This window comes from Microcebus murinus, chromosome 19 (assembly GCF_040939455.1).
Source record: "Microcebus murinus isolate Inina chromosome 19, M.murinus_Inina_mat1.0, whole genome shotgun sequence".
NCBI classification, from domain to species: Eukaryota; Metazoa; Chordata; class Mammalia; order Primates; family Cheirogaleidae; genus Microcebus; species Microcebus murinus.
The window spans coordinates 1,542,691-1,566,301 of record NC_134122.1 but is presented as its reverse complement, the minus strand read 5'-3'; the positions used below and the strand labels follow the sequence as shown (position 1 = coordinate 1,566,301).

At 61.8% G+C, this 23,611-nt stretch overlaps 4 protein-coding genes across 7 annotated transcripts; 1 reads left to right on the top strand and 3 right to left on the bottom strand.

Annotated features, from left to right (window-relative positions):
- Positions 1-2,934: 2,934 nt before the first annotated feature.
- SYNGR3 (synaptogyrin 3) lies at positions 2,935-5,853 on the bottom strand. The gene is made up of 4 exons (XM_012743551.3): positions 5,626-5,853; positions 3,699-3,936; positions 3,337-3,479; positions 2,935-3,254 (listed from the first exon to the last, which is right to left on the bottom strand). Exons 1-4 carry the CDS (start codon positions 5,722-5,724, stop codon positions 3,045-3,047), a joined length of 690 nt encoding a protein of 229 aa, XP_012599005.1. The 5' UTR covers positions 5,725-5,853; the 3' UTR covers positions 2,935-3,044.
- Positions 5,854-9,288: 3,435 nt separating this feature from the next.
- On the bottom strand, positions 9,289-12,084 carry GFER (growth factor, augmenter of liver regeneration). 2 transcript variants are annotated; one of them, XM_012743560.3, is made up of 3 exons: positions 11,253-12,084; positions 10,771-10,934; positions 9,289-9,548 (listed from the first exon to the last, which is right to left on the bottom strand). In XM_012743560.3, exons 1-3 carry the CDS (start codon positions 12,042-12,044, stop codon positions 9,386-9,388), a joined length of 1,119 nt encoding a protein of 372 aa, XP_012599014.2. In that variant the 5' UTR covers positions 12,045-12,084; the 3' UTR covers positions 9,289-9,385. The 2 variants fall into 2 exon arrangements, with proteins under 2 accessions (XP_012599014.2, XP_012599013.2); XM_012743559.3 differs by having other exon boundaries at positions 10,771-10,967; positions 11,253-12,082.
- Positions 12,085-12,292: 208 nt separating this feature from the next.
- NOXO1 (NADPH oxidase organizer 1) lies at positions 12,293-16,473 on the top strand. 3 transcript variants are annotated; one of them, XM_012743494.3, is made up of 8 exons: positions 12,296-14,478; positions 14,559-14,639; positions 14,851-14,923; positions 15,032-15,209; positions 15,317-15,498; positions 15,589-15,702; positions 15,949-16,066; positions 16,151-16,473. In XM_012743494.3, the coding sequence occupies exons 1-8, from the start codon at positions 13,576-13,578 to the stop codon at positions 16,404-16,406; spliced, it is 1,905 nt and encodes a 634-aa protein (XP_012598948.3). In that variant the 5' UTR covers positions 12,296-13,575; the 3' UTR covers positions 16,407-16,473. The 3 variants fall into 3 exon arrangements, with proteins under 3 accessions (XP_075851071.1, XP_012598948.3, XP_012598947.2); XM_012743493.3 differs by having other exon boundaries at positions 14,332-14,478; positions 14,848-14,923; XM_075994956.1 differs by lacking the exon at positions 16,151-16,473 and having other exon boundaries at positions 12,293-14,478; positions 14,848-14,923; positions 15,589-16,044.
- On the bottom strand, positions 16,437-22,745 carry TBL3 (transducin beta like 3). The gene is made up of 22 exons (XM_012743483.3): positions 22,610-22,745; positions 21,292-21,343; positions 21,107-21,202; positions 20,973-21,020; positions 20,733-20,874; positions 20,559-20,643; positions 20,301-20,471; positions 20,151-20,226; positions 19,976-20,069; positions 19,711-19,892; positions 19,482-19,623; positions 19,325-19,383; positions 19,135-19,238; positions 18,512-18,659; positions 18,196-18,426; positions 18,052-18,122; positions 17,814-17,970; positions 17,684-17,742; positions 17,386-17,489; positions 17,228-17,299; positions 16,960-17,118; positions 16,437-16,885 (listed from the first exon to the last, which is right to left on the bottom strand). The coding sequence occupies exons 1-22, from the start codon at positions 22,648-22,650 to the stop codon at positions 16,437-16,439; spliced, it is 2,742 nt and encodes a 913-aa protein (XP_012598937.2). The 5' UTR covers positions 22,651-22,745.
- Between the last annotated feature and the right edge of the window lie 866 nt (positions 22,746-23,611).

Here is a 23,611-nt window from a genome sequence, read left to right as displayed (position 1 = left end):
CGTTCACAGCAGCCCAAAGATGGAAACAACCGTGTCCGTCGACTGAGGAGCAGGCAAGACACGGTCCAGGCATACAGTGGAATGTCATCCGACACAAAACGCCATGAAGCCCTGACACGTGTTGTAACATGATGCTGGCTGAACAGAGCCAGGCGCGAAAGGACGTGTGATTCCACTCACACGGAGTATCTAGAACTGGCGAAGTCATAGAGCCAGAAAGCAGATTGGAGGTTACCAGGGAGTGCGGGCAGGGGCATGGGAGTCACTGTTTAATGGGCAGAGTCTCTGCTAAGGCAATGGATAAGATTTGGAAATGCTGGTGACGGTGGCACATTGGGAGTATAAGTAATGTCACCGGACTATACACTTAAAATGGTTAAAGTGGCGAATTTTCAGAGAGATATATACAAATATAAGCACAAATATACATATACGGCAAATACAGGCCAAACTGCTGAGGAGGGGGGTTTTGGAGAGAAGGTGTGGGAGTCAACTTGAGCCTTAGCTGTAAGAGTCCTCTTTAATTTTTTTTTTTTTTTTTTTTTGAGACAGAGTCTCGCTTTGTTGCCCAGGCTAGAGTGAGTGCCGTGGCATCAGCCTAGCTCACAGCAACCTCAAACTCCTGGGCTCAAGCGATCCTTCTGCCTCAGCCTCCCGAGTAGCTGGGACTACAGGCATGCACCACCATGCCCGGCTAATTTTTTCTATATATATTAGTTGGCCAATTAATTTCTATCTATTTATAGTAGATACGGGGTCTCACTCTTGCTCAGGCTGGTTTCGAACTCCTGACCTGGAGCAATCTGCCCGCCTCGGCCTCCCAGAGTGCTAGGATTACAGGCGTGAGCCTAGCATTCCGGGAGGATTGCTTGAGCTCAGGAGTTCGAGACCAGCCTGAGCAAGAGCAAGACCCCGTCTCTACTATAAATAGAAATAAAATTAGCCAAACAACTAAAAATAGAAAAAATTAGCCAGGCATGGTGGCACGTGCCTGTAGTCCCAGCTACTCGGGAGGACAAGGCAGGAGGATCACTTGAGCCCAGGAGTTTGTGGTTGGTGTGAGCTAGGCTGATACCACAGCACTCTAGCCCAGGCTACAGAGTGAGACTCTGTATATGTCTTAAAAAAAAAAAAAAAAGAAGAAGAGGACTCTATCTGTGAAGTACTCCTGCTACCGTGTCTCCCCCAAAATAAGACAGGGTCTTATATTTATTTTTCCTCAAGAAGACACCCTAGGGCTTATTTTCAGGGGATGTGTTATTTTCCCCTCAAAGCCTCAGCTTGCAGCGCGCACAGGATGGCCAGGACCTGATAGGGGGAGCCGACCTTGTTGGTGGGGCTGCCCACACCTTTCCGGTCATCTCTGGGATAGCAGCTGTCATGATGGGGCAGATGAGAAGGGCTGTTTGTCTTCTTGACCGATCCACGATGAAATGCATGGGTTGTGCAGATGCGCTGCGTAGCCACGCCCATCACTAGGTCTTACTTCTGGGGTAGGGCTTATATTGTCCAAATGCTTAGAAATCCTGCTAGGATTTATTTTATGGGTAGGTCTTATTTTCGAGGAAACACGGTATTATGAGAAAGGATACACGAGGTGGGAGTCTCCCCAGCATTTCAGAAAGCCTGCTCTGAGTGGCAGAGCTTTGACAGGTGGTGGGCGCCCATGGACCTGGGGCCCCCAGAACCTGGAGTGGGGGTCAGCCTGGCCTCCACCTCCCAGGCCCCTCCTGGGTTCTGGCCCCTAGTGCCTGTTGGATCCCAACCCTGGGGCAGAGGGAGCAATGATTCCAGGAGCATCCAGTCACAGTCAACTTGTTTACAGTCTTTATTGTAAAGAAGTTGCAGTTGGAACATCGGACACTGAAATACACAATCACCGATTGCTCTTTCAGAATAGGGAGGGAGAGATCTATATATACAAAAATTGTAAACATGTTCACTTAAATATCCACACAGAATTGGTCTATGCTACAATGTACAGGGTTGTCACTCAACTGCAACTCCAGAGGGAGGCATCTGTCTTAAGATGAAATGCGGCAACCACGTTTGGTATCGACTTAATGTGAAAAGCCAGCTTTGAGCAATGCATGAGTCGTCAGCTACGCAGAGGGACCCCCGCCTGGGGTTGGGCCGTAAAACAGGGGTGTGGCGGGGAGGGCAGGGCTGGTCCAGGAAGCCAGGTAAAGGGAACAGCACAGAATGGACGTGTCCAGGACAGCGGGCAGATGGAACCTCTCGGCCTCTCTCCCGGTGAGGAGCTTGTTTTGCCTGGCACCCAGGTGTCCTGTTCCCTCCTCGGGCAAGTTCTCACCAAAGGGCTGGGACAGGGCTGATGCCCAGGCCCACGGCTATCTTGTGCCTTCCTGGCCAGAACCACCAACACCTGGGCCTGGGCAAAGGCAGGCAGGGCGTGGGGCTGGGCCACAGACAGTGGGGCTGCTTGTGGGGCACTAGGAGGCGGAACCTGAAGACTTGACCACAATCACAACATCGACAGGGCCGGGCTGCTCTACCGAGCCTGCGAGGGGAAATGGAGGGAGGGTCTGGACGGGACGAACCATCACGACAGGACCAAGGATAGTCACTACCCACGGGGACATGGGATGGGGAGCAGTAGCCAAGATCCCCACCCTCGGTGAGGGGTGTCCTTGTACCTGGTCCTCGGCAGTTCCTGAACCTGGTCATAGGGGCAGCTGGACCCTTGACCCCAGAGTGGACAGGTGAGCTCTGGGTTGTCTGGCCATTGAGGGGAATGCCTCCCCCAGGCCAGTCCACTCCGGCTGGGGGACACATGCCCTGGGCTGTGCTGTCCCCTCCTCAGGACCTCAGTCCTGGGTCCAGGTGATGAGGGGACTGAGGGGCCTTGTAGGGGGACGGCCCAGGCACTGGAGGGACTAGCCCCTCTTGGCGCTGGACAGCCCACAGTGGCCACCCCCTCTGTCCCTGGTGCTGGACAGGAAGGACCCAAGGGAGGCCCCAGGAGGCCTTGGGGCCTGCGTTGGTGGAGTGGCCTTGGAGCCCTGGTCTGGGCCTGCCGGCCACTAGTAGGCGGGCACCTGGTACCCTTTGGGGCTGGTGTCCAGGGTCTCGGTGAAGGGCGGGCTCTGGTAGGTCTCGGTGCCCTCCACGCCGCTGCCCACAGGGTAGCCGGGGTAGGCCTGGCCCGCCCCAGCGCTCAGCTGTTCGGTGGCGAAGAGTGACATGTCGGTGCCCAGGCGGAACCGCTGCAGGGCCTTCACGGTGAGCGCCACCTGGACGGGGACTCGGGGTCAGCCAGGGCCAACTGCGCCGCCCGCTGCCCGCCGCCCGCCGCCGCCGCCGCCGCGCACTCACCCAGCTGAGGACCGAGAAGAAGCTGAAGGCGATGGCGGCCCGCGCCGCGTCCCCTGCCTGCGCCGTGCCGGGCCCGGGCGCCGTGCGCTGCCACTGGTTGGCGAGGAAGCAGAAGCCCACGAACCACAGGAAGGACCAGAGCCCTGGGGGCGGCGGGCGCGGGTCGGGGCGGCGCTCCACGCAGGCACCGCGCACCGCCTTGCCCGGACCGTATCAGGCGTGGAGCCGCCTCTGGGCAGCGCCACGCCCGCTCCGCCGCTCAACGCGCAGGTGCAGCCCGAGGGGCCCCGCCCCGCGCACCTGAGAAAGCCCCGCCCGCAGCCAGCCCCGCCCGCCGGGAAGCCCCGCCCCGCCCCGCGCACCTGAGAAGCCCAGGTCGAGCAGCACTGCGCGCCGGCGGTCGCGGACGCTGCTGATCTGCTGGAAGCGCACGTCGAGCAGCAGGAAGGCGGCGCAGGCCAGGAAGGCCCCCAGGCCGAGCGCGACGCCGAAGCGGCAGGCGCCCGCGTTGCCGTTGAAGACGCAGCGCAGCTCGGGGCCGCTGTCGGCGTTCACGTAGCCCTCGTTGATTATGGGCCCGAAGACGGCGATGGAGAACACCTGCGGCGGCGGGCGGCGCTCAGCGCCTGCGGGGCCCCTCTGCCGCGCAGACCCGAGGTCTCTGTCGCCCGCCCCGTCCCAGGCCTGTCCCTGCAGCACCCCTTCCTTTCCCAGCCCTGGCGCACTGAGCAACTGCCGACAGACGAACCGTTCACTGAGCATCTACTATGCCAAGGCCCTGCGCTAAAACCGCTACGTCTGCCCAGTGGACCCTCCAAAACCCCGCGCGGCCGCCATTGTTCTTGTCCCCTTTATAAATGGAGACGTTGGGGGCTCAAGAGGTGGAGTGACCTGTCCAGCATCGCGCGGTTGATAGCTGAGGCTGAGATTGAACCGTGTGGGGTTGAATCCGCCCCGCGTGGGGCCCGTGGTGCCCCCCAGAGCCACTCGAGAGTGTGGAACAGGGGCCTTCACCTGGGCTGGTGACTCCCAGGCTGGAACCCGCGGGGCAGGAGGAGATGGGCGCGCGCTTGCAGCGGGGCAAGTGCCGGAGCTGTTGCCAGGCCGCGTGCAGCGCGCGCGTCTTCTAGCCAAATGGGTAACGGGCACAGCTCTCGGAGTGCCGGGATGCAGAAATGGCCCCGCGGCTTCCCGCACTTGGTGGAGATCCGAGGGATGATGACCCCCGCGTGACTGTGATGAATTACTAATGTCGCCCTAAGTGTCCGAGCTCGAACAAGACACCATGGAGTTCTGGGGTTCGGTCACACCTCAGTGCCTCTGCTCGCCAGTCCCGGCAGCAGGTACGAGGTGGACCCCGGTCATTTTAGCCAGAGGCTGCTCTTTCAGCTCCGGGCAGCCCTCTGTTGCCAAGACAAGACCTCCAGCCTCAACTTCTTCCTTTAGCTCTTTCCCCGACCCAGCTCCGACATACAAGAGTCGGGGGGAAGCCAGGGCATGGGCATGGCCCTCAAGAGTGGGCCACAAGTCTGGGCATGAGCTAGGACCAGACGCAGGGCTCCCGCCTCCTGGTCGGGTCAGAGTCACTCCGCGGGGAGGCGGCGGCCCTCCGCCCCACCGTGGCACAGCCTCTCAGAGATGGGCGTGGGGGTGCGGCCGCGCCAGCTTGAGCGGCTGGACAAACCCAGAACTCGAATTCGTCACCGTCCCGGGCAGCAAGGAGGGGCAAGGCCCCAGTCCCAGGGATGCCCTGACCTGCGCCTCCCGCCTCCTCCAGGAAGCCTCCCCAGCCTGAGCCCCCCTCCCTCAACTCACAGCTGGCCTGGGGGGTGGGGCGGGGAAGGGCCAGTTCCTTCAGGAGCCTGGAGGGGGTGTGCGGGGAAGGGGCGAGGCTCCGCGCGATCTCTCTCGGTTGCCGTAGCCCCTCCTCGGCCCCCCCAGCGAATCCCGTCCCCACCCGGTGCCCGCTTCCAGGTCACGCGAACGGGGGAAGCGGAGCGAGGGCCGAGGAGGGGGCTTGGAGTCAGCTCTAAACAGGAATTGGGGGGTAGGGGGCGACTGGCGGTGACCTCTCAAGGTCCCTCTCCCTGGCCGCGGGTCTCTCCCCCGCCCGCAGGTGGGCGCGCCCAGCCGGGTGACGTCACCCCAACCTGCGGCCGGCGGGGGAGGGGCCGGCGAGGATGAGGATGAGGCTCAGGGGCGAGGGGCAGGGGGCGGGAGAGGGCAAGAGGGCCACGGGGCGAGGCGGGGTCCGGAGCCGAAGCCGGGACCTGGGCAGGGGCCACTCACCCAGGACGCGACCCGCAGCAGGGTCTGGGGGCGCCGCGCGAAGCTGACGGGGTCCAGGGCGGCCCCCGCGCGGCCCGCGCCGAACGAGGCACCCTCCATGGCCGGCCCGGGCGGGACGCGCGCCCCGGCGCCCTGTGTCCGTCTGTCCGGCCGGCCGGCCCCGCCCGGGTCCGCTGCTGCTGCCGCGGGTGGGAAGGATGCTGCAGCTGCCGCCGCGTCCCGGGAGCGCGCGCCGGCCGCGGCGGGGGCGCGCGGGGCGGGGCCGAGCCGCCCCCCCCCCCCACGCCGGGTCCACGCGCGCGGGGCCGGAGCCCTCCTCTCCCTCCGCCAGCGCGCCTCCGTCCCCCGCCCGCACCTGCGTGATCCGGGCGGAGACCGCGCTCCGGACCTGCCGCCAGGGCAAAGCAGGCAGGGACTGGGCTCAGCCTCCGCTGAAGCCGGGAGGACGACAGGACGTGCCTGCGCTCCTCTGAGCAGGGCCCTGACCTCCAGGGAGCGGCCCGGCTGCCTTGTGCCCCTGCTGGACCCCACCCTGGGTGACGCTGGGTGCCTTCCCTCACCCTGCTTTCAGGCCAGCCTGGCAGGAGTTCAGGTGACTCCTGTGCTTGTCTAGAGCACTGAGAAGTCTGCCTTTATTGCGCATTTACAGTGCCAAGAGTGCCAAGAGCTTTACAGTGCCAAGAGCTTTCCTGCGGAGGGAGGGGCTGTTCTTCAGCATAACTCACAGCTTCTAAGCCCCCATTCTTCAGATGGGCAAATAAACAGGTCAGTTGAGTTCCTTGACCACAGAAAGTGAAGAGCTAGAATTCGAACCCAGGTCCCTGCTGTACCAACCGTGTGGACAGATGGTGGTGCCTGCCCCAGCTAGGCATGGGGGCAGGTCAGGTGCTGCCCACCGTGTTTCATCCAGTCCATTACGCTGTGCGTCCCCTCTGTCACCGTCTGCCCTTTTCACTTTTTTTTTTGAGACAGAGTCGCACTTTGTTGCCCAGGCTAGAGTGAGTGCCGTGGCGTCAGCCTAGCTCACAGCAACCTCAATCTCCTGGGCAATCCTACTGCCTCAGCCTCCCGAGTAGCTGGGACTACAGGCATGAGCCACCATGCCCGGCTCATTTTTTCCTCTAATATATTTCTCTATATATTAGTTGGCCAATTAATTTCTTTCTATTTATAGTAGAGATGGGGTCTCACTCTTGCTCAGGTTGGTTTTGAACTCCTGACCTTGAGCAATCCGCCCGCCTCAGCCTCCCAGAGAGCTAGGATTACAGGTGTGAGCCACCGTGCCGGCCTGCCCCTTTCACTTGATCATTCACATCAGTACCCAAACATGCTGCACTTTCTTCCAGAAAAAACCCAAATACCCTTCTCGACTCCACCCCCCTTCCAGCTGCCGCACACACTGCTCCCTTCAGCAGCAAACTCTGTGTGGTCACTCTGCTATCACTATGTCTCCTCCCACCCCTCTGAAACCCAGGGTGACCAAGCTCCCACCACTCCACCCAAATGCACAGTTGTCAGTGACTTCCACTCCCAATCCTAGGGGCAAATTTTAGATACCACCATTCCCTCCCTCCAGGATACAATTCCGAGGTCATCCTTGGGTCCCTCCTCTTGCTCACTTTGTGACCTGCAAACCTTAGGGGCCCAAGGTGCCATCCTGGGCTCTCCTTCCTCTAAGCTGGCTCCTTTGGTCTATGTGTCAGCCCTGGAGTGCCAGCTCGAGCCAGAACTTTCCCTGGCACTGGAGCTCCACTTGCCTTGGCCTGGAAGGCCTGGAAAACAGCTTGAGGCAAAGTGAAGTTTTATTGGGGGGTGAAATGGTGAAGATGTGGAAAAATGAAAGCAAGGCAGGGAGGAGAGCAGCAAACACAGCGGTGCGACCCTACCAACCACAGCATCGCTGGAGAGCCTGGCTGCTTCCTGGTGTACTCGTAGGAGGCCAGAGAGAGGCCAGGCGCGGTGGCTCATGCTTGTAATCCTAGCACTCTGGGAGGCCGAGGCAGGTGGATTGCTTGAGCTCAGGAGTTTGAGACCAGCCTGAGCAAGAGCCAGACCCTGTCTCTACTAAAAATAGAAAAAATTAGCCGGGCATGGTGGCACATGCCTGTAGTCCCAGCTACTTAGGAGGCTGAGGCAGGAGGATTGCTTGAGCCCAGGAGTTTGAGGTTGCTGTGAGGTAGGCTGATGCCATGACACTCCAGCCTGGACAACAGAGTGAGACTCTGTCTCAAAATAAAAACCTGGGAGGAGGTTTTTATTGCTCCTAGGAGGAGCAACTTCTTTCTCATTTATGCTACCTGACCCCTTGGGCAGCCCCTGCAGAAGCCAGTACCCCATGGGGCCAATCAGGGAGAGGTACGGCAGCAACCTCTGGATGAGGCGGCCAGGGTCGACTTGTTCCCAGGGAAAGGCTGAGACACCTGGATAGAGGTGCCCAGAGCTTTATGCCCACAGGCCTGGGACACACACTGTGGCTGGGCTGTTCTGGCTGGGAGCCAAGGCCTAGAGACAGGTGGAACTGAGCAGATCTGGGGAGGCCCAAAAGCTGGGTCCAGGTCACCCCTAAACCTGCTGCACTGTCTTCTCCATCTCTGATGCACAGAGCGACTCCCAACAGTCTCCTCTGGCTCCTTTCTCAACCTGGGGATTCTCTGGTTCTATCTTCAAGGGATCCAGCATCCTCTTCCCAGGGGTGAGCCTTCCTCTCAACTGGCACATGGGTGACCACCCTGGCTTTAACCTTCACCTGCTTCATCCCAGCTCATCGGCCAGAAGAACTTTCCAAAAGTCGCATCACTCCCTGCCATACCGGGCTCCAAATGCTCCAAGAGCGTGGAGTTAAAGCCATGTCTTTGCTGGGGCCTTGCAGACCTTGTGCTGTCACCTCCCCTTGTCTCTGGCCTCCAGCAGCTACTCCGGCCCCCAGTGCCCCAGCCCATCAGCCGCCTTACCGTTGCTGGAATACTCCGGCCTGCTCCCACTTGGGGACCTCCCCTCTTCCTAAAGAGCCAGAACCCCACATGGGAAAGCAGAGCTGAACACAGAAGGGCAGGAGCAGGCCCTGTCCCTTGCTGCGAGCCCCAGCACAAAGCACACCGAAACCAGGTCCTCAGTCACTTTTCCAGCATTTTATTTTGGCCTCAAACTCTGAGGACGCTGCCCACATGAAGCCTCTGTTGACAGGCCTGGCACAGCTGTGGAAGGCCCATGGGAGTGGGCAGCATGGCTGGTGGACCCTCAAGGAAGAACCCTGCCTGGGCTTCCCTTACAGACTGAGTGGAGTGGAGAGCTCAGCCCCCAGCCCTCATTCCTGAAGTGGGTGGCACAGAGCCACGGGCACTGCAGGTGTCCCCACTGTAGGTGTGGGAAGGCAATGGCCTGGCCTCAAGGGGCAGGCATAGGGCAGCCCAGCCAGGCCTGCTGTCTTCTTGTGTGAGGAACTGGGTGCCAGGGTGTGGGCTGAGCAGAAGCCTCACCCTGGATGCTGAGGGGCATCCTGGGCTGCTCCCACCTCCCTCTCCTGCAGTCCCACGGGGCTTGGGCTGAGGAGGCCAGCAGGGTGCCTGCAGTGCTGCAGTGGCACCTCCACTTCTACCCAAAACCTGAGAGGGGCAGGACTCCATGGCAGTGTCTTGGTGACCACCCAACTGAGACACGACAGGCTCTGGCTCTGTTCACTTTAATGAGTGCCCTGCTCCTGTCCAGCCAGGCCACCCCATGGGCCCTGGCTGGCTGCCCCATGGGCTCTGGCTGCCACTCTCTAGTCACAGGAGCCATCCTTCCAGCCGTCACGCCAGCGCTCATCCACTTTTGAGCAGTCGAAGTCAGGCTTGCCCAGCTTGCGGTTCACCTCGTTGTGCAGGCCGCACAGCCACTGGGAGAGGCACGCCCGAGTGCGTGTGTCTGGCTGGTTCCTGCATATCCTGCGTGGGGGAGCACAGGAAGGATTGGAGGGGGCAGTGGCTCCACTGAGTCTGCCAGCTCCCTGCCTGTTCCTAAGGAAGAAGAGCTGGGGCACCAGGCCAGGCATAGTGGCTCACACCTACAATCCCAGCACTCTGGGAGGCCAAGGCAGGCACATCGTTTGAGCTCAGGAGTTCGAGACCAGCCTGAGCAAGAGCAAAAGCAAGACCCCGTCTCTACTATAAATAGAAAGACATTAGCTGAAAAACTAAAAATATACAGAAAAAATTAGCCGGGCATGGTGGTGCATGCCTGTAGTCCCAGCTACTCGGGAGGCTGAGGCAGCAGGATCGCTTGAGCCCAGGAGTTTGAGATTGCTGTGAGCTAGGCTGATCCCATGGCACTTTAGCCACCGCAACAGAGCAAGACTCTGTCTCAAAAAAAAAAAAAAAAAAAAAAAAAGAGCTAGGGCACCTAGAAGTGCCCTCATGCTCCAAGAGATAGGAATTCCTAGAACAGGCTTGACCCTAGAGCTTCCTAGGTGTGCTCAACTCCCAGGACTGCTCAAACACCCACTCGGGGAGGTTGGAAAACCCTGACAAGGGCCCAGGGCAAGACATTAAAGCACAGACCTGGCAATTTTACAACCTTATAACAATCAGGAAGCCTCATGCCAGTGTCCCTGGCCCCAGGCGGAGTAGAAAGGGTGGGGCTGGGCACAACCGCAGAACTGGAAACTAGACTTGTTTCTTAGCACCTGAGGCCCTGGAGCAAAAGACCTCATTCTAACTGCCCAGGCAGCTCTGCCCAAGTACCCAGCCTAGAAACACCTGTAACAGCCAGGGCCAACTCTTGGGTGCCTCAATGAGGGAAAGACTTTGGGGGGCAAAAGCAATGGGTTCCCAAGGTCTTAAAACCACCAGTCCTGCTCCAGAAATCAGGCAAAGTGTTCTCCCTAACTTGCTTGGAGTCTCCAGTCTCTATCAGTGCTAACCGAGGGAGGAAAGCCCTTCCTGGGAGCCTGTGGCCACAGAACACAGCGATGCCCAGCAGCAGATCAAGGCAGTGTGGCCTTTGAGGAGAAAGAAGGCTCAAATAACCCCGATCCCCAATCTATTGGTGGTCCCTGGTCCTCAGCAACACCCTGCCACTATTTCTCTAGGCTCCCCTCTATGACATCAGCCAAGGGCCCCAGGCCCAGGCTCCAGGTACAATGGTCTGTTGCCTGCAGACACAGCTTACCTCTTCCTTAGGTCCTCAGCACACTCCTCACATGGGTAGAACTTGGAAAATAAATGTATGAATTGAGCCATGTCTTGCTGCTGTTCTGGGGTGGGCAGGTCGGGATAGTAGGCGGCCAGGGTGTGGAGGAGAGCCCAGCTGTGGCGGCCCAGTTCCTCTCGATCCTGTGGACAATCCTCCCTAAACTTGCTGTCCCGCTGCAGAAGTAGGCCGACTAAGGGTCAGTTCATTCTCCCCCAACATAAAGCCCACAAAGTTCCCTCTTTTTATGCCCCAGTCGGTAGCCCACGGACTCCAGAAAGAAGTCTGGCTCACACACTGCTGAAGGATGAAAGGCCAGGCCTACGTGGGGCGGGACGGGGGCAAAGTTTAGGGATAGCCAACCTGGGGGCCTAGGCCCCTGGAAGGTCTGCCCAGGGCACCTGAGGACAAGGAGCGGGGGTTGAGGGCTGGGGCTGGGAGGTCGGGCAGGGCATCTAAACCTTCTGCTGCGTCCGCATCCACGTCTTGAAGTCCACACAGGCCCTGCAGGGACGCCTCCGGGAGGCGTCCTCGGCGACCTGAGAATCGGAGGTCGGCGCCTGGGCTGGCGTCGGGGCCGAGGCGGCAGCGTCTCTCCGCCCCGCGCCCCGGCCCCGCGCGTCGGTCGCCAGGTCGTCCATCACCTCCGAGCGCGCGCCGCCCGGCAAGAAGGAGAAGAGGTTTCCGCGGTAGAAGCGGCCCCGCTCCCCGGGCGCCGCCATCTTGCCCGCGCAATGTCTGCCGGGCCAGGTTGGCCTCCAGATGGGCCTCCAGGTCGGCCTCCAGGCCAGCGCGCGCGCTGCCGCCAGCGCGCGGCCACAGGAGCCGGGGACGCGCGCCTCGGGCGCGGAGGCCGGGTCGGACGCCGGGCTGGGGGCGGGACTCGGGGCGGGCCCCGGCGCAGGGGCGGGGCCGGCGGCCGGGGTCCGGGTCCTGGTCGAGGCGGAGCCAGAGGCCGGGGAGCGGGCCGAGGCGGGGCCGGAGGCCCGGGCCGGGGCTGAGGCGGGGCCGGAGGCCCGGGCAGTGGCGGAGGCCGGCGCGGGGGCGGAGGCGGGCGCGGGGCTAGGGGGCCGGGCCCTGCTCGCGGCCCTGGGCCTGGTTCCCCGGCCCGGACCCGGCTTGCGTCGTCCGTGGCGGCGTTCCCGCTTCCTCCAGTAGAATAGCAGCGTGTTGTGGAAGCCGCGCCGCGGTCGCCTTGTGGACTCCGGCTGAGGCCGAGGCGAAGTCCGTGTTGCGGCTCGCGCCGCCCCCATCGCTCCGCTCTGGCCGTCCGGCGTGCCCGGGGCCAGGCTCTGTGCCCTCAGCCGAGGGGCGCGCCCACCTGCCGGCTACCCAGCGTCATGGCAACGGGCGCCTGGCAACGCGCGCCTGGCAGCGCGGGGCGGGGCTTGCCCTCACAGAGCCGTGTGCGCGCTAGGACCCTGCGCCCGCGGTTCCGCCCCGGCGCCCGGCGCCATGGCAACGGGGTCAACGCGGGGCGGGTCCGCGGCCGCTGGGGAGGCGGCACGCGCCGGGTTCCGGTAGCCCGGATGAGAGCGCGCGCACCGTGGGAGCCTCGGGGGCTGCTGTGCCCGCGCGCGCGCGCGCGTTCGCTCCGCAATAGGCTTGCAGGCCTGGTCTGTCCCGTTCGCCGTTCCAGGCGCTGAGAACGGGGAACGAGAGTCTGTTCCCCGATCGCCTCGGTTCACTGCCCAGTCAGTGGCCAAGACAAGCAAAGCCACGAGTGACTGAGAGAGCCTCGCTTACCAGCTCTGGCGGGGCGCGCACAGGGGTGGCAAGTCGGGAAGGCCTCCTTAAGGAGGCGACCCTTGGACAGGAGCCTGAAAGACGAGGAATCGGCCGAGAACTACTCTCAGGGCCAAGCCCAAGCTGGGAGGGTCCTGGCATTTTGCAGAGGCAGAAAGCCGGTGGGCAGGACGTTTGGGAGCGGGGCAGGAGGTCCAGAGCTGGGCAGGGACCCACCGAGGGTCTTGCCAGCTGCTGTGGGCAGTGGGAGTTTCTCCTAAGGGCAGTGGGAAGGTGCTGGGCGGTTTGGGGCAAGGCTACCCCCTAACCGGATCCCATTTCTGTTTTGCAAAGATCCCTGTGCCTGTCACATGGGGAGTAGCTTTCATAGGGGCAAGTGAGGAGTCCAGGGATGGGGGGAGCTGTCGTGGCTGCTCAGGAGAGAAGGGGTAGGGGTGAGGCAGAGAAAAAGTGGACGGGATCCAGGGCTGATGGGTGTGGAGCAAGGGGCTATCGGTTGGGGTGGGGAGGGGGCCTCAGAATCCCTCCTGGTTCCTGCTTGTGAGTAGACCTGCTTTCTGTCTTCCAGGGGAGCAGGGTCTATCCCCAATTCAACCCCACAGGCCAGCTAGGCCCTCGGCAGAGGTTAGGGAGAGAGTGACAGCTGAGCTGAAAGGCACTCTGCAAATCAGGCCTATGACAGCAGGTGTTCGTCGTCTGGGCCAGGACCAGGCAAAGCTTGAGGGCTTCAGAGGGAGCCGCTGGTGGACAGACAAAGGCCCTTTATTGAGGTCAAGGCGGTTTCCTGGAGGGATGTCTCACAAGCTGACCCCTCCTTGGAGGGGCTGGGGTGGGGGAATCCCAGCACCAGGAAGAGCCACTGTGTGTCAGAGTTGAATGTGGTTCTGGAAAACACTATAAGGAAGCAATCTGGAGAGGTGGGGCACCTGGGTGAGCCCTCTGTCTAGAGATTCCAGAGCCTGCAGCCTCCCCCAGCTGATGGGAGAATGAGTCCCTCCTAACCACAGAGGTCGTGTTTGCAGACAGTTGTGATAAATCATGAATTCAGAGGGGGCTCTCAAAACAGTCCTAGTGACCACCTACCCAACCCCCCAAGTGCCAGTGACTGCAAAGATGGACTCTCTTCAACCTTGCCCAAGTCTCCCTGCCACAGGAGAACTCCTAGGGAGAGCCTGTGAGGTCTGTGCCCCACCCCCAACCCCCAGCATGCACAAAAAAACTCACAATAAATATCCATTTAATTCTTATTTCCTCCTCTGTGACTTGGGGACATTAAGAGACCTTTCCCCCAATACTAGGATTAAGGCAGACAAGGCACTTAAATCCCTAAGCACTGAGTGCTTGGTTCCAGATGACAAGCCCCTCAGGCCAGTTGAAAGTGCTGTTGGGTGCACCGAGGCAGGAGGCTGCACCAATCCCAGCACCTCGCAGGGCCAGGAGAGTCCAGAGAGGTGGGCCAGCAGAACGGGTGGCAGTTTGGTGACTCTCCCTTTTCCCCACCTCTTCCCATGGCCAGACTCATGCGGGGGAGGAGGGGCAGGCAGCAGCCCCAGCCCCTCCATCACCCATTCTTCAGGACAGCGTCTTGCACACCTCCAGGACTGGCAGCTCATTCTTCCACCATCCTTGCCTTGGGCCCCCAAGCCCTGTGCTCCAACCCCAGATCTTGGGCTTCAGGGACGGCAAGGAAGCTGCAAAGGACCCAGGAGTGGGCGGGACAGCTCCACAGGGACCCACAGGTTTGGGGCGGTGGCGGGGAATTCCATTCCAGCCAGTCTTCCGGGTGCAGGGGAGCCCCCTGGAGGGCAGAGAGGTGGCGCGCTTGTCAGCCGTGCCCACCCACTTCAGAGGCCCGCAGCCCGCGAGGTGGCAGCAATGGCAGGCCCCCGGCACCCCGTTTCAGTGCGCGCGGCAGCCCTGGTACAGATTAAGCAGCTCCAGGTAAGACCTGACTAGGTCCCCACCGGTCCTAAGGGGGAGGGAGTGGGGTCCTGAGTTGCCTCCAATCTTTCCTCCTGCAGACTTTTGCCTTCTCAGTGCACTGGTCAGACGGCAGTGACACTTTCGTGCGCAGAAGCTGGGACGAATTCAGGCAGCTCCAGGTAAGTGACCCTGGGTGACCCCAACGGACGGTCTTGGCTCCCCCCAGCCAGTCAGCTGCCTCCCAGACCACCAGTGAGCCCCCTGCCCCGACGGCCTCCCTTGCTGTCCTCTCTGACTTCCAGCTCCTAAGAGCTGGGCCAGGGACCCTGCCCTCCCAAGGGACCCTGGTGGGCTCTCCAAGACTGATACCCCAGTTTGTGCCCTCAGAAGACCCTCAAAGAGACCTTCCCAGTGGAGGCTGGCCTGCTGCGGAGATCTGACCGCGTTCTCCCCAAGCTTCCTGGTCAGGCCAGCTGGGGCCCCAGGAGGGGTGGGGAAGGCAGCCCCTGTGGGGAGGGGGGCAGGAGAGCCGGGGGTGGGGTTCCACGGTGCGCTTTTATGGTGTCCAAAGATGCACCGCTGTTGGCGCGCGGGGGACGCGTGGGCCGGGGCCTGGCCCGCCTGCGGCTGCTGGAGACCTATTCACGGACGCTGCTGGAGACTGCGGAGCGTGTAGTGCAGAGTTCAGCGCTCACCGGCTTCTTTGCACCACGACCCCTCGACCTGGAGCCCAAATTACCACCGGGCAGGTGCCTGACCCACCCCCAACTCCAGGGCATTTGGAGCCTGGGTGGACTTGGGGACCGTGGTGAGCCCACCCACCCAACCTCTCCCCTGTGCCGGCTGCCCTTCCCAGCCTGGTGATCCTGCCGGCCCCTGAGGAGCCCTCATCCCGCCCTGCTGGCAGCCTCGCCATCCACAGCCTGGAGACTCAGAGCCTGCGCTGCCTGCAGCCCTTCAGCACCCAGGACACGAGGGGCAGGTCTTTCCATGTGCGGGCCCAGGAAAGCCTAGACGTGCTGTTGCGACACCCCTCAGGTAGGGCGCTACTGGGATGGGGATGCGCCCTCTGACCCCTGGTCCTGAGTGGGCCTTGGGACCTGAGTCCCTCCCACTTGCTGTGCGCAGGCTGGTGGCTGGTGGAGAACGAAGACCAGCAGACGGCCTGGTTTCCAGCTCCCTACCTGGAGGAGGTGGCCCTAGGCCAGGGCCCAGAGGGGAAGCCATCCATGGGGAGCAGTGGTAATACCCTTCCCACTCCCCCAACGCTGTCCCTGGACTGCCTGGCAAGACTGGGCAGAGAAAGCACCAGAGAGGAGGGCAGAGAGGACAGGGGCCTGGGAGCCCATACTTGGTTGTCACAGCTAGAGGGAGCCCCGAATGGGTTTACAGTGGTCTCAGCACAGAGCCAAACATAAAGGGAGAACCCGAGGAAAGGTGGGGGCCCTGGCCTCTGCTCCCATGGTAATCCCAAACACCCACTCCTAGGCCCCCCGTTCTGTGCTTCCCGAGCCTACGAGAGCAGCTGTGCAGATGAACTGTCGGTGCCTGCGGGGGCGCGGGTACATGTACTGGAAACGTCCGACAGGGGCTGGTGGCTGTGCAGGTGCAGGGAAAGGGGACTGGGGTTGGGGGGGGGTTGAGAGCCTGGGAGGTGGTCGGGTCCCTAACCAAGCCCTGCCCCTTGCAGGTATGGTGGCCATGCAGGCCTCCTCCCCGCAGTGCTGCTGCAGCCAGAAGGGCTGGGCGCGCTCCTCCACGGGCCCGGCTTCCCTGGTGGGGAGGACGGAGCTGGTGAGGCCTGCGGCTCCCCTGACGCCCCCCAGGCCAGGGCCCCTGCCCCTACTGTGCCCGCCCGACCCCCGCTGAGTGCCATCCAGAGCCGCTGCTGCACCATCACCCGCAGGGCACTGGGGCAGCACTTAGGGCCCCAGGGCACCCCTTGAGGGCTGTGGAACCACGTGGGGAGGCCTGCACTATGCACCCCAAAACCCCTGTGGGCCAAGGACCGGCAGGATGACTGCCCCTGTCTGTGGCCACGCCATCCCCAGCGCCAGGGGAGGAGCAGAGGTGGGGTCGTCCCTGGCTGGGGGGTGGGTTCCCATTTCTTCTGAGTAAAACTCTGAATGACCCAAACCCAGTCTCACTGTGCTGAGGGGCTGCCCGACCAGGGTACAGGGGTGGGCAGGCAGGTGGAGACCGACAGACAGGCCTTGATGCCCATGGTAGCTGGTCACGGTTGTGGCCAGAGACCTGGGATGAGACAGCCCATGCAGCCACACGAAGCCGGGATAGGAAAGTACGCCTTTATGTGTTTCTGAGGGTTGGGGGGCTGCGGGGAGAGTGGGCAGCTTCATGTTGTGCCACAGGAAGTCCAGGAAGGTGGCTGCCTGCAGTGTCCGGCTGAGCCGCTGAAAGTGCCGCTCTGGGGGAGGACAGAGGGAGGTCAGGGGGGTCCATATGCCCACCAGGCTGCCCCCCCAGGCCACGCCCACGCACCGGTGTAGGGCAGCAGGGCCTCGAGTGCTGCCTGCACACCCTCGTAGGCCAGCAGCTCCTCCGGAGCCTCGTGCCGAAGAAGCACGCTCAGCACGGCCTGGGCTTCGTGGCAATGCCGCGAGTTGGTGTTCCACGTGACACAGAAGCGCAGCAGGGCCTCTGTAGGCAACAGAGGTGGTCACCCTGCCTGCGGGGCCATTCCACCCAGACTGGCCGTGCACACGAGGCTACCCCGCCTGGCCCAGCCCCCCGCCTGCCAGCCCTGGACCTTTCTGGTCTCGCCGCAGGCGGAGCACAGTGGCTTCCAGCTTCTCGCAGGCCTCAGGGTCCCTCCGGATGGCTGTGGGAGGAGGGAAGACTGAGCCGCAGCAAAGGGCCCAATGGTCCCAAGCCCACCCTCCCTGCCCCTGGGGTGAGGGCACTGACCCTGGATGACAGTCAGCACAGTATGGGGCCGGTCCAGGGAGATGGCCAGGCCCAGCGCACGCAGGTACCGCTTCTCATGGAGCAGGTTGTCTAGTTCTTGCTGCCTGGTGGGGCAGGGGAGGAGAAGGCCACTGAGAATGCTGGTTGGGGGGCTGAAGGCAGCACCCCTGGCTTAGCAGGCCTGGGCCTGAACACCCACTGGCAGTGAGCACAGCACCCAACCTTAGTTTCCCTACAGCATAAGCAGGGGTGACACTGCACACCCTGCCCCTCGGGGAGGGGCTGACCACAGACTTACTTGACCACCTGTTCCTCCTGCTTGGCCTGCTCCTCTGCCTGCTCTGCCTCAGTCACGTCCTGGAAACAGACTAGGGTCAGAGGGGACCCTCACCCCGCCCCACCCCGCCCCACCCCTTGGGGCCCACAACCTTCCAGAGGATGACACGGGAGTCGCTGGCACCGGTGAGGGCACGGTCATCCAGCCGGCTGCAGTGCAAACCCCAGACCTTGTCCTCGTGGGCATCCAGCGTCCGCACACACTCGTTGTTCTTGATGGTCCATAGCTTCATGAGCCCATCAGAGCCACTGGGTTTGGGGTTGGGAGAGGCTCAGTGCTGGGGCCAGTCCCCTACCTTGCCCTAGCACCTGCCTCGCTCCACCTCTCACCTGGATAGCAGCTGCGTGCCTCGGCTCACGAAGGCCACCTTCAGCACGGAAGCATCGTGCCCCTCAAATGTCTGCAAGGTGGGGAAGGGGAGGGCATGAGATGTCATCGGGGTGGGGGGGCTGGGCCTGGGGGACGTTGCTGACCTTGAGACAGCTGAAGTCCTGTAGTGCCCAAAGCTTGATGGTGCCATCAGCCGAGGCTGTGGCCAGCACTTGGTCCATGGGTGAGAACTGGACACACCAGAGGCCGCGGCGGTGGCCTGAGAAGACGCCCAGCAGCTGGCACTGCGGCAGGGCCCACAGCTTGGCCGTGCGGTCCTGTGAGCCTGTTGCCAGCAGCTTGTCATTGGGGGCAACAGCCACACTGTTGATGTCCTGGCGAGGGAGCAGGCAGCAGCTCAGACCCCCACCCAGCAAAGGCTCGGCCACCGCCCCGCCCACTGTGGGCACGTGTGGTCACCTTGTCATGGCAGCGCTGGGTGGTCTGGGCCTGCAGGAGGATGGGGCCGCTGTCTGGAACTGTGCTCTTAGACAGCAGGGCGTCAGGAAGGGGCCACAGCTTCACGGTGCAGTCCTGGCTGCCAGTCACCAGGAAGGACTCCTTCAGCCTGCGGCCCAAGGAGGGGGGGGGATGGGGACTGCTGAGCCCTGGCCAGCGCTAATCACCCCAGTCCAGACCAGAGGGACTGTCCCAGGATGCAGACTGGTTGTGTCACCCCCAAACACTCCAGGGGCCAAATCCCTTTTTGCACTATCCACCCTCGGTGCTACCATACCCAGTAAATTGGAACCAACCAACGACCCCAACCCTAAACGCTGTCTTCTCCCACCTGGGCCTCGCTCAGTGTCTCTCTATCCTGACACCCTCTGCCTCACCAAGGCTACTCCCCAGGAATCCCCCCACATCCATGGTGCCTGGGGGCTCCACCACCTGTTTGCTGTTCCACATCCCTGCTCAAAGAGCAGGCCAAAGCCACCATCGCTGCCACTGCCTCCTCTGCTGCTCCCCGAGCTGCAGCACCCACTGGGAGGCCTGGGCCTTCGCCGCCTCTGACACTTCCAGGTCCAGCCCTGACCCGCTACCTAGAGCAGCAGACGGTGCCCACGCTGTGCGTGTGCCCGGAGCCCTGCGCCACACAGGTCACCTGGCCAGCCTTGTTCATCCTCCAGATACGGACGCTCTGATCCTGGGGAGAGAGGCTGTGCTGTGGTCCTGCTGCCTTGGCCTCCCCTCCTGGGGTGCCCATACCTCTACATCTCTCAGGTGCCTCACCTTGGCACAGCTGGCAAAGAGCCACCCCTTCCGGAACACATCCAGGGCCAGGACGATGTCTGGGAAGAAGTGTCAGGTTGAGCGCTTGGAGAACAATTATGGCAAGGTTGGGGGTGGGGGCAACACACCCCTGGGGCATGAGTTGGGCTCCACTCACCTGTGTGGCCGTGGAGGATCTGGCAGGATGACGTCTGTAGCTCAAATACTTTCAGGCAGGGGCTGTTGGAGGCCACAACGACATGGGAGTCCTCAGGCCCAAGGAACCGAACATCCAAGACCTCCTCACTGTAGCCCGCAAACTTTGGGGGCAGGAAAGACAGAAGCCAGGACCTGGCTAAGAGCAGGGCTGGTGCCCCAACCCCAGGCTGAGCAGGGGAGGTGCTTACCTGTTTCTGCAGCCGCAGCGAGCGTGCCTCGTAGAGCAGCAGATTGTGGTCAGCGGTGACGCTGAGGAGCAGGCTGGCAGCATGGGCCAGAGCGCAGTGGGTCAGCTCCCGCCCAGGGCCTGGAAGCCGGGGCTGCGTGTACACACACTGCCCAGAAGCCGCCTCCCACACGCGCAGCGTGCCTGCGTGAGGATGGGGCTGCTGAGACTCAGGTCCGTGGGCCTCCCCCAGCCCTGCTGCCTGCCCGTGCCCTGCCCCCACATACCTTGGTCGCCAGCTGTCAGGAAGTGCAGGCCTGGAGACTTCACACCCAGCTCAGGCGCTGCTTCCTCTGGCAACAGCACAGCAGCCTCCACACTCTGGGAACGAACTGGGTCAAAGGCTGCAGCCATATCCGCTCCCTGCCCAACTCTCTAGCCCTGGCCCCCACGTGTCCCCACCTCAAACACTGGCACAGTCCTCGTGGCCTGGCGGCTGCGAAGATCCCAAACAATGCAGATCTTGTCACGGCCGGAGCTGCAGGGAAACAGCCACCTTAGGTCCAGAGTCTCGGCCGTGGCCTCCCCTTCCTACCAGGGCCTGCCACTGACCTGAGCATAGTGTGGCCGTCAGAACTGAAGGCCAGCGAGGTGACAGCACTGTAGTGGGCAGTCAGCACAGCTAGGCACGACCTGTCCTGCAGTGACCACATGCGGATGGCAGCGTCTGCGGCTGAGGAGAAGAGCAGCAGGCGGGCAGGGTCCGGGTGGAAGGCCAGCAGACTGCGGGGGCAGGTGGGACAGGATGGGTGAGCTGCGTGCTCCGAGTGTGCTGCCTCTGCCTACCCACCTCCTGCTGCCCCCACTCACTGCACGACACCGTGTGAGCCCCGAAAGTGGTGTGTCCCGTGGTGCTGCACAATGTCCCAGATGCGCACGGCCCCATCACAGCCACCTGCGGGAAAGTGTTTGGGGTGAGGGGGCTGGTGTGCCCAAAGCCCCTGTCCTTGTGCCCCCCAGCCCATCTGCCCACTTAGGGCGTACCTGTGGCTAGTAGTGTGGAGGTGGGGTCAAAGGCCATGGTGGCCACGGGGGCTGTGTGTATCGCTTTCCACAAGCAGGTAACACTGCCCTCTCGCCAGGCCCACTGTGCCAGCAGCAATGCCCGGCTGGCTGTCACCAGCACCTGGGGGAGGGTGCAATTCAGCTGACAGATAGGGACATTCTCATCCAAAGTGTAGAAGGGAAGCACCAGAACTCTTCTCCCATCCCTGCCCCATATACCTCATCATCAGGGCTGAGGTCAAAGGCCGTGATGTCCTCCTGGTCCTCCTAGAGGAAAGAGTGGGTGCCCAGAGCGCCATGTGCACAGGCTGCTCTCCCCAATGGTCCCCTCATGCACACCCACTCTCTCTCACCTGCTCCAGGCTCCGCAGCACGCTCCCCGAGGCCACCTCGAGGACATTGACTCTGGTACCACAGACGCAGAAGAGGTGCTGCCCGGTCCGGTCCAGCTGGGCACAGAGGCATCTCAGCCAAGGTAACACTCGGCAGCCCGATAGCTCCCACTGCCCCACCACCCTGCCCGCCCCGGGGCTGATACCTGTGCTTTTCCGCCCTTGTAGAAAGGCTCAATCTTACGCTCAACAGCATAGCTAGAAAGAGAACAGAGGAGGGAGTGATCACCCATCCCCTTGGTCCCCAGTGCCTGGCTCTGAGCTGGTGCTCTTCCAGAGGCAAACGTGATAGGCTCCTGCCCTCGAGGAGTTCCTGGGCAGCTGCAGGGACCCAGGGAGAAAAGGAGCAGCACTGTGGGTGGGTGCTGCTACCCCCAAGTGACGGAGAAGTTGTGACTCAGAACTGTCTGGTGACCCCTGCAGTGCACCAGGCAGAGGCAGTCCAACAGCCCAGCCTTCCAAGATGCGTTAGTGAAGACCAGGCAGGACCTTGTGTGTGTGTGTGTGGGGGGGGGGCGCCCCAAGGGCAGCCAAGACTGAGTAACAGCCTAGAATACCACCTTCTTCAGCGTCTTCATCCCTGACATCCAGCACACCCCCTCCCCACCCTGGCTGCCCACCTACGCTCTCTTAACCCTGCTGCTAATTACATTCCTCACACTCCTCCAAGACCTTGCCCAGAAGGGTTTTTGCCCACCTTTCCTGTGTTTTCCCTTCATTCTCACATTGCAGCCCATTACTCCTGGCCCAGCCTGGTGACAGGTTTTCTATTTTCTGCCTGTCTGCCTGTTCCCTGCATGAGGCCTGGGCTTCTCTTCCCGGATTTCCATGCACTCCCAGAAGTCTGACTGCCAGGATGAAACCAGCCCCTCATCCTCCTGCATCCAGCTGACCCTCCAACAGAGGGTCTTCCCTTTGCTAGTGCTTGTCACCTAAGATCTTCAACCACTAATGAAAATGATTTATCCCATGAAACAGCGCTCCCCAGGGTGGGGGCTGAGTCTGCTCCCACCCAGGCAAAGGTCAGGGACTGAAGGGGCACAGGATTCGGGGCCTCCTGGGCCACTGAGGACCAGACCGGCCCATCTCTTCTCTTCCTGCTCCCCAGACAGGAGGACAATAGGTGAAAGCCCCACAGGCTACACGCCCTTCTTCGTCTCCCACCAGCGCCCCGACTTATGCTCAGCCCTCCCTTCCTCCTCCTCTGGGGTTTCTCGTCCCCACTCTACCCCGCAAACCGGCTCTCTGTTTCACCGACGCTTGCTGCGCCCTGCGGCCAGCTCAGCTGCTGTCGGCTCTCCCACCCCGTGTTACCGCAGCTTCCACGTCCCCGCGAGCCAGTCCGCACACGGCCCTCACGCCCTCCGCAGACCCGAATGGGCGCCCGCGCCCACTCCACGCGCGCCTCCGCTAACTCCGCTTAACTCGCCGGGCAGTGCCCGCGTCCCGGCGCCCCGGGCTCACTTGGCCTTGAAGCGGCTCGCTCCGGCTGCAGTCTCCGCCATGTTCCGCGGAACATCCGCTGGGAACCACCACAGCCGCCGCCGCCGCGTGCGGGAGACCCGCGCGGAACTCCGCTCTCACGGCGCGCCGCGATGGCGTTACCGGGCGCGTTACTATGACGTCATCGACGCGGGGCGCTCGGCGCCATCTTTACTGTGGGCTGTGGCTGCCGCGTCGTCGGGAAGCGGAAGCTGGCAGAGGGCAGAAAGTGCACTAGCTGACAGCACTCTCAAACTCCTGGGCTCAAGCTAACTCCTGCCTCAGCCTCCACCACGCCGGGCTAGCCTTTCTATTTTTGTACAGTGTGGGGGGGCTCTCCCTATGTTACTCAGGCTGGTCTTGAACTCTTGGCCTCAAGCAATCCTCTGGCCTCAACCTCCCAAAGTGCTAGGATTAGTTCTGGGATTACAGCCAGGAGCCACCGTCCCCGGCCAGGAGGTGCAATTTTTTTTCTTTGCCAAGGGAAAAATAAACTTAGAAAGGATGTGCAATTTTTTTGAGACAGAGTCTTACTTTGTTGCTCAGGTTAGAGTGAGTGCTGTGGCATCAGCCTAGTTCACAGCAACCTCAATCTCCTGGGCTCAAGCGATCCTACTGCCTCAGCCCCAGAGTAGCTGGAACTACAGGCATGCGCCACCATGCCCGGCTAATTTTTTGTATATATATTTTTAGTTGGTCAATTAATTTCTTTCTATTTATAGTAAAGACGGGGTCTCGCTCTTGCTCAGGCTGGTTTTGAACTCCTGACCTCGAGCAATCTGCCTGCCTCGGCCTCCCAGAGTGCTAGGATTACAGACAAGAGTCCCCCGAGCCTGGCCAGGATGTGCAATTTTAAATGGGGTGGTGGAGTAGGCTTTGTTAAGAAGGTGACACCTGAGCAAACACTTAAGTTGGAGGAAGCAGGGAGCCCTGTGGTTATCTTGGGACAGTGCTTCAGGCTGAGGAACTGTCAGCACATAGGGG

Coding starts and splice junctions, on each gene's coding strand:
- NOXO1 (XM_012743494.3), top strand. CDS start 13,576: ATGAATTCAGAGGGGGCTCTCAAAACAGTCCTAGTGACCACCTACCCA. Junction 15,703..15,948: donor GCCATCCATGGGGAGCAGTG/GTAATACCCTTC, acceptor ACCCACTCCTAG/GCCCCCCGTTCTGTGCTTCC. Junction 16,067..16,150: donor AGGGGCTGGTGGCTGTGCAG/GTGCAGGGAAAG, acceptor TGCCCCTTGCAG/GTATGGTGGCCATGCAGGCC.
- SYNGR3 (XM_012743551.3), bottom strand. CDS start 5,724: ATGGAGGGTGCCTCGTTCGGCGCGGGCCGCGCGGGGGCCGCCCTGGAC. Junction 3,937..5,625: donor TGCTGCGGGTCGCGTCCTGG/GTGAGTGGCCCC, acceptor CCGCCGCCGCAG/GTGTTCTCCATCGCCGTCTT. Junction 3,480..3,698: donor GCTCGACCTGGGCTTCTCAG/GTGCGCGGGGCG, acceptor CGCCGCCCCCAG/GGCTCTGGTCCTTCCTGTGG.
- TBL3 (XM_012743483.3), bottom strand. CDS start 22,650: ATGGCGGAGACTGCAGCCGGAGCGAGCCGCTTCAAGGCCAA. Junction 20,472..20,558: donor GGCTCACACGGTGTCGTGCA/GTGAGTGGGGGC, acceptor CTGCCCCCGCAG/TCTGCTGGCCTTCCACCCGG. Junction 18,427..18,511: donor CCCAGCGCTGCCATGACAAG/GTGACCACACGT, acceptor CTCCCTCGCCAG/GACATCAACAGTGTGGCTGT.
- GFER (XM_012743559.3), bottom strand. CDS start 12,044: ATGGGGGCGGCGCGAGCCGCAACACGGACTTCGCCTCGGCCTCAGCCG. Junction 10,968..11,252: donor GGATGCGGACGCAGCAGAAG/GTTTAGATGCCC, acceptor CTACTTCTGCAG/CGGGACAGCAAGTTTAGGGA. Junction 9,549..10,770: donor GCTGAGGACCTAAGGAAGAG/GTAAGCTGTGTC, acceptor TCCCCCACGCAG/GATATGCAGGAACCAGCCAG.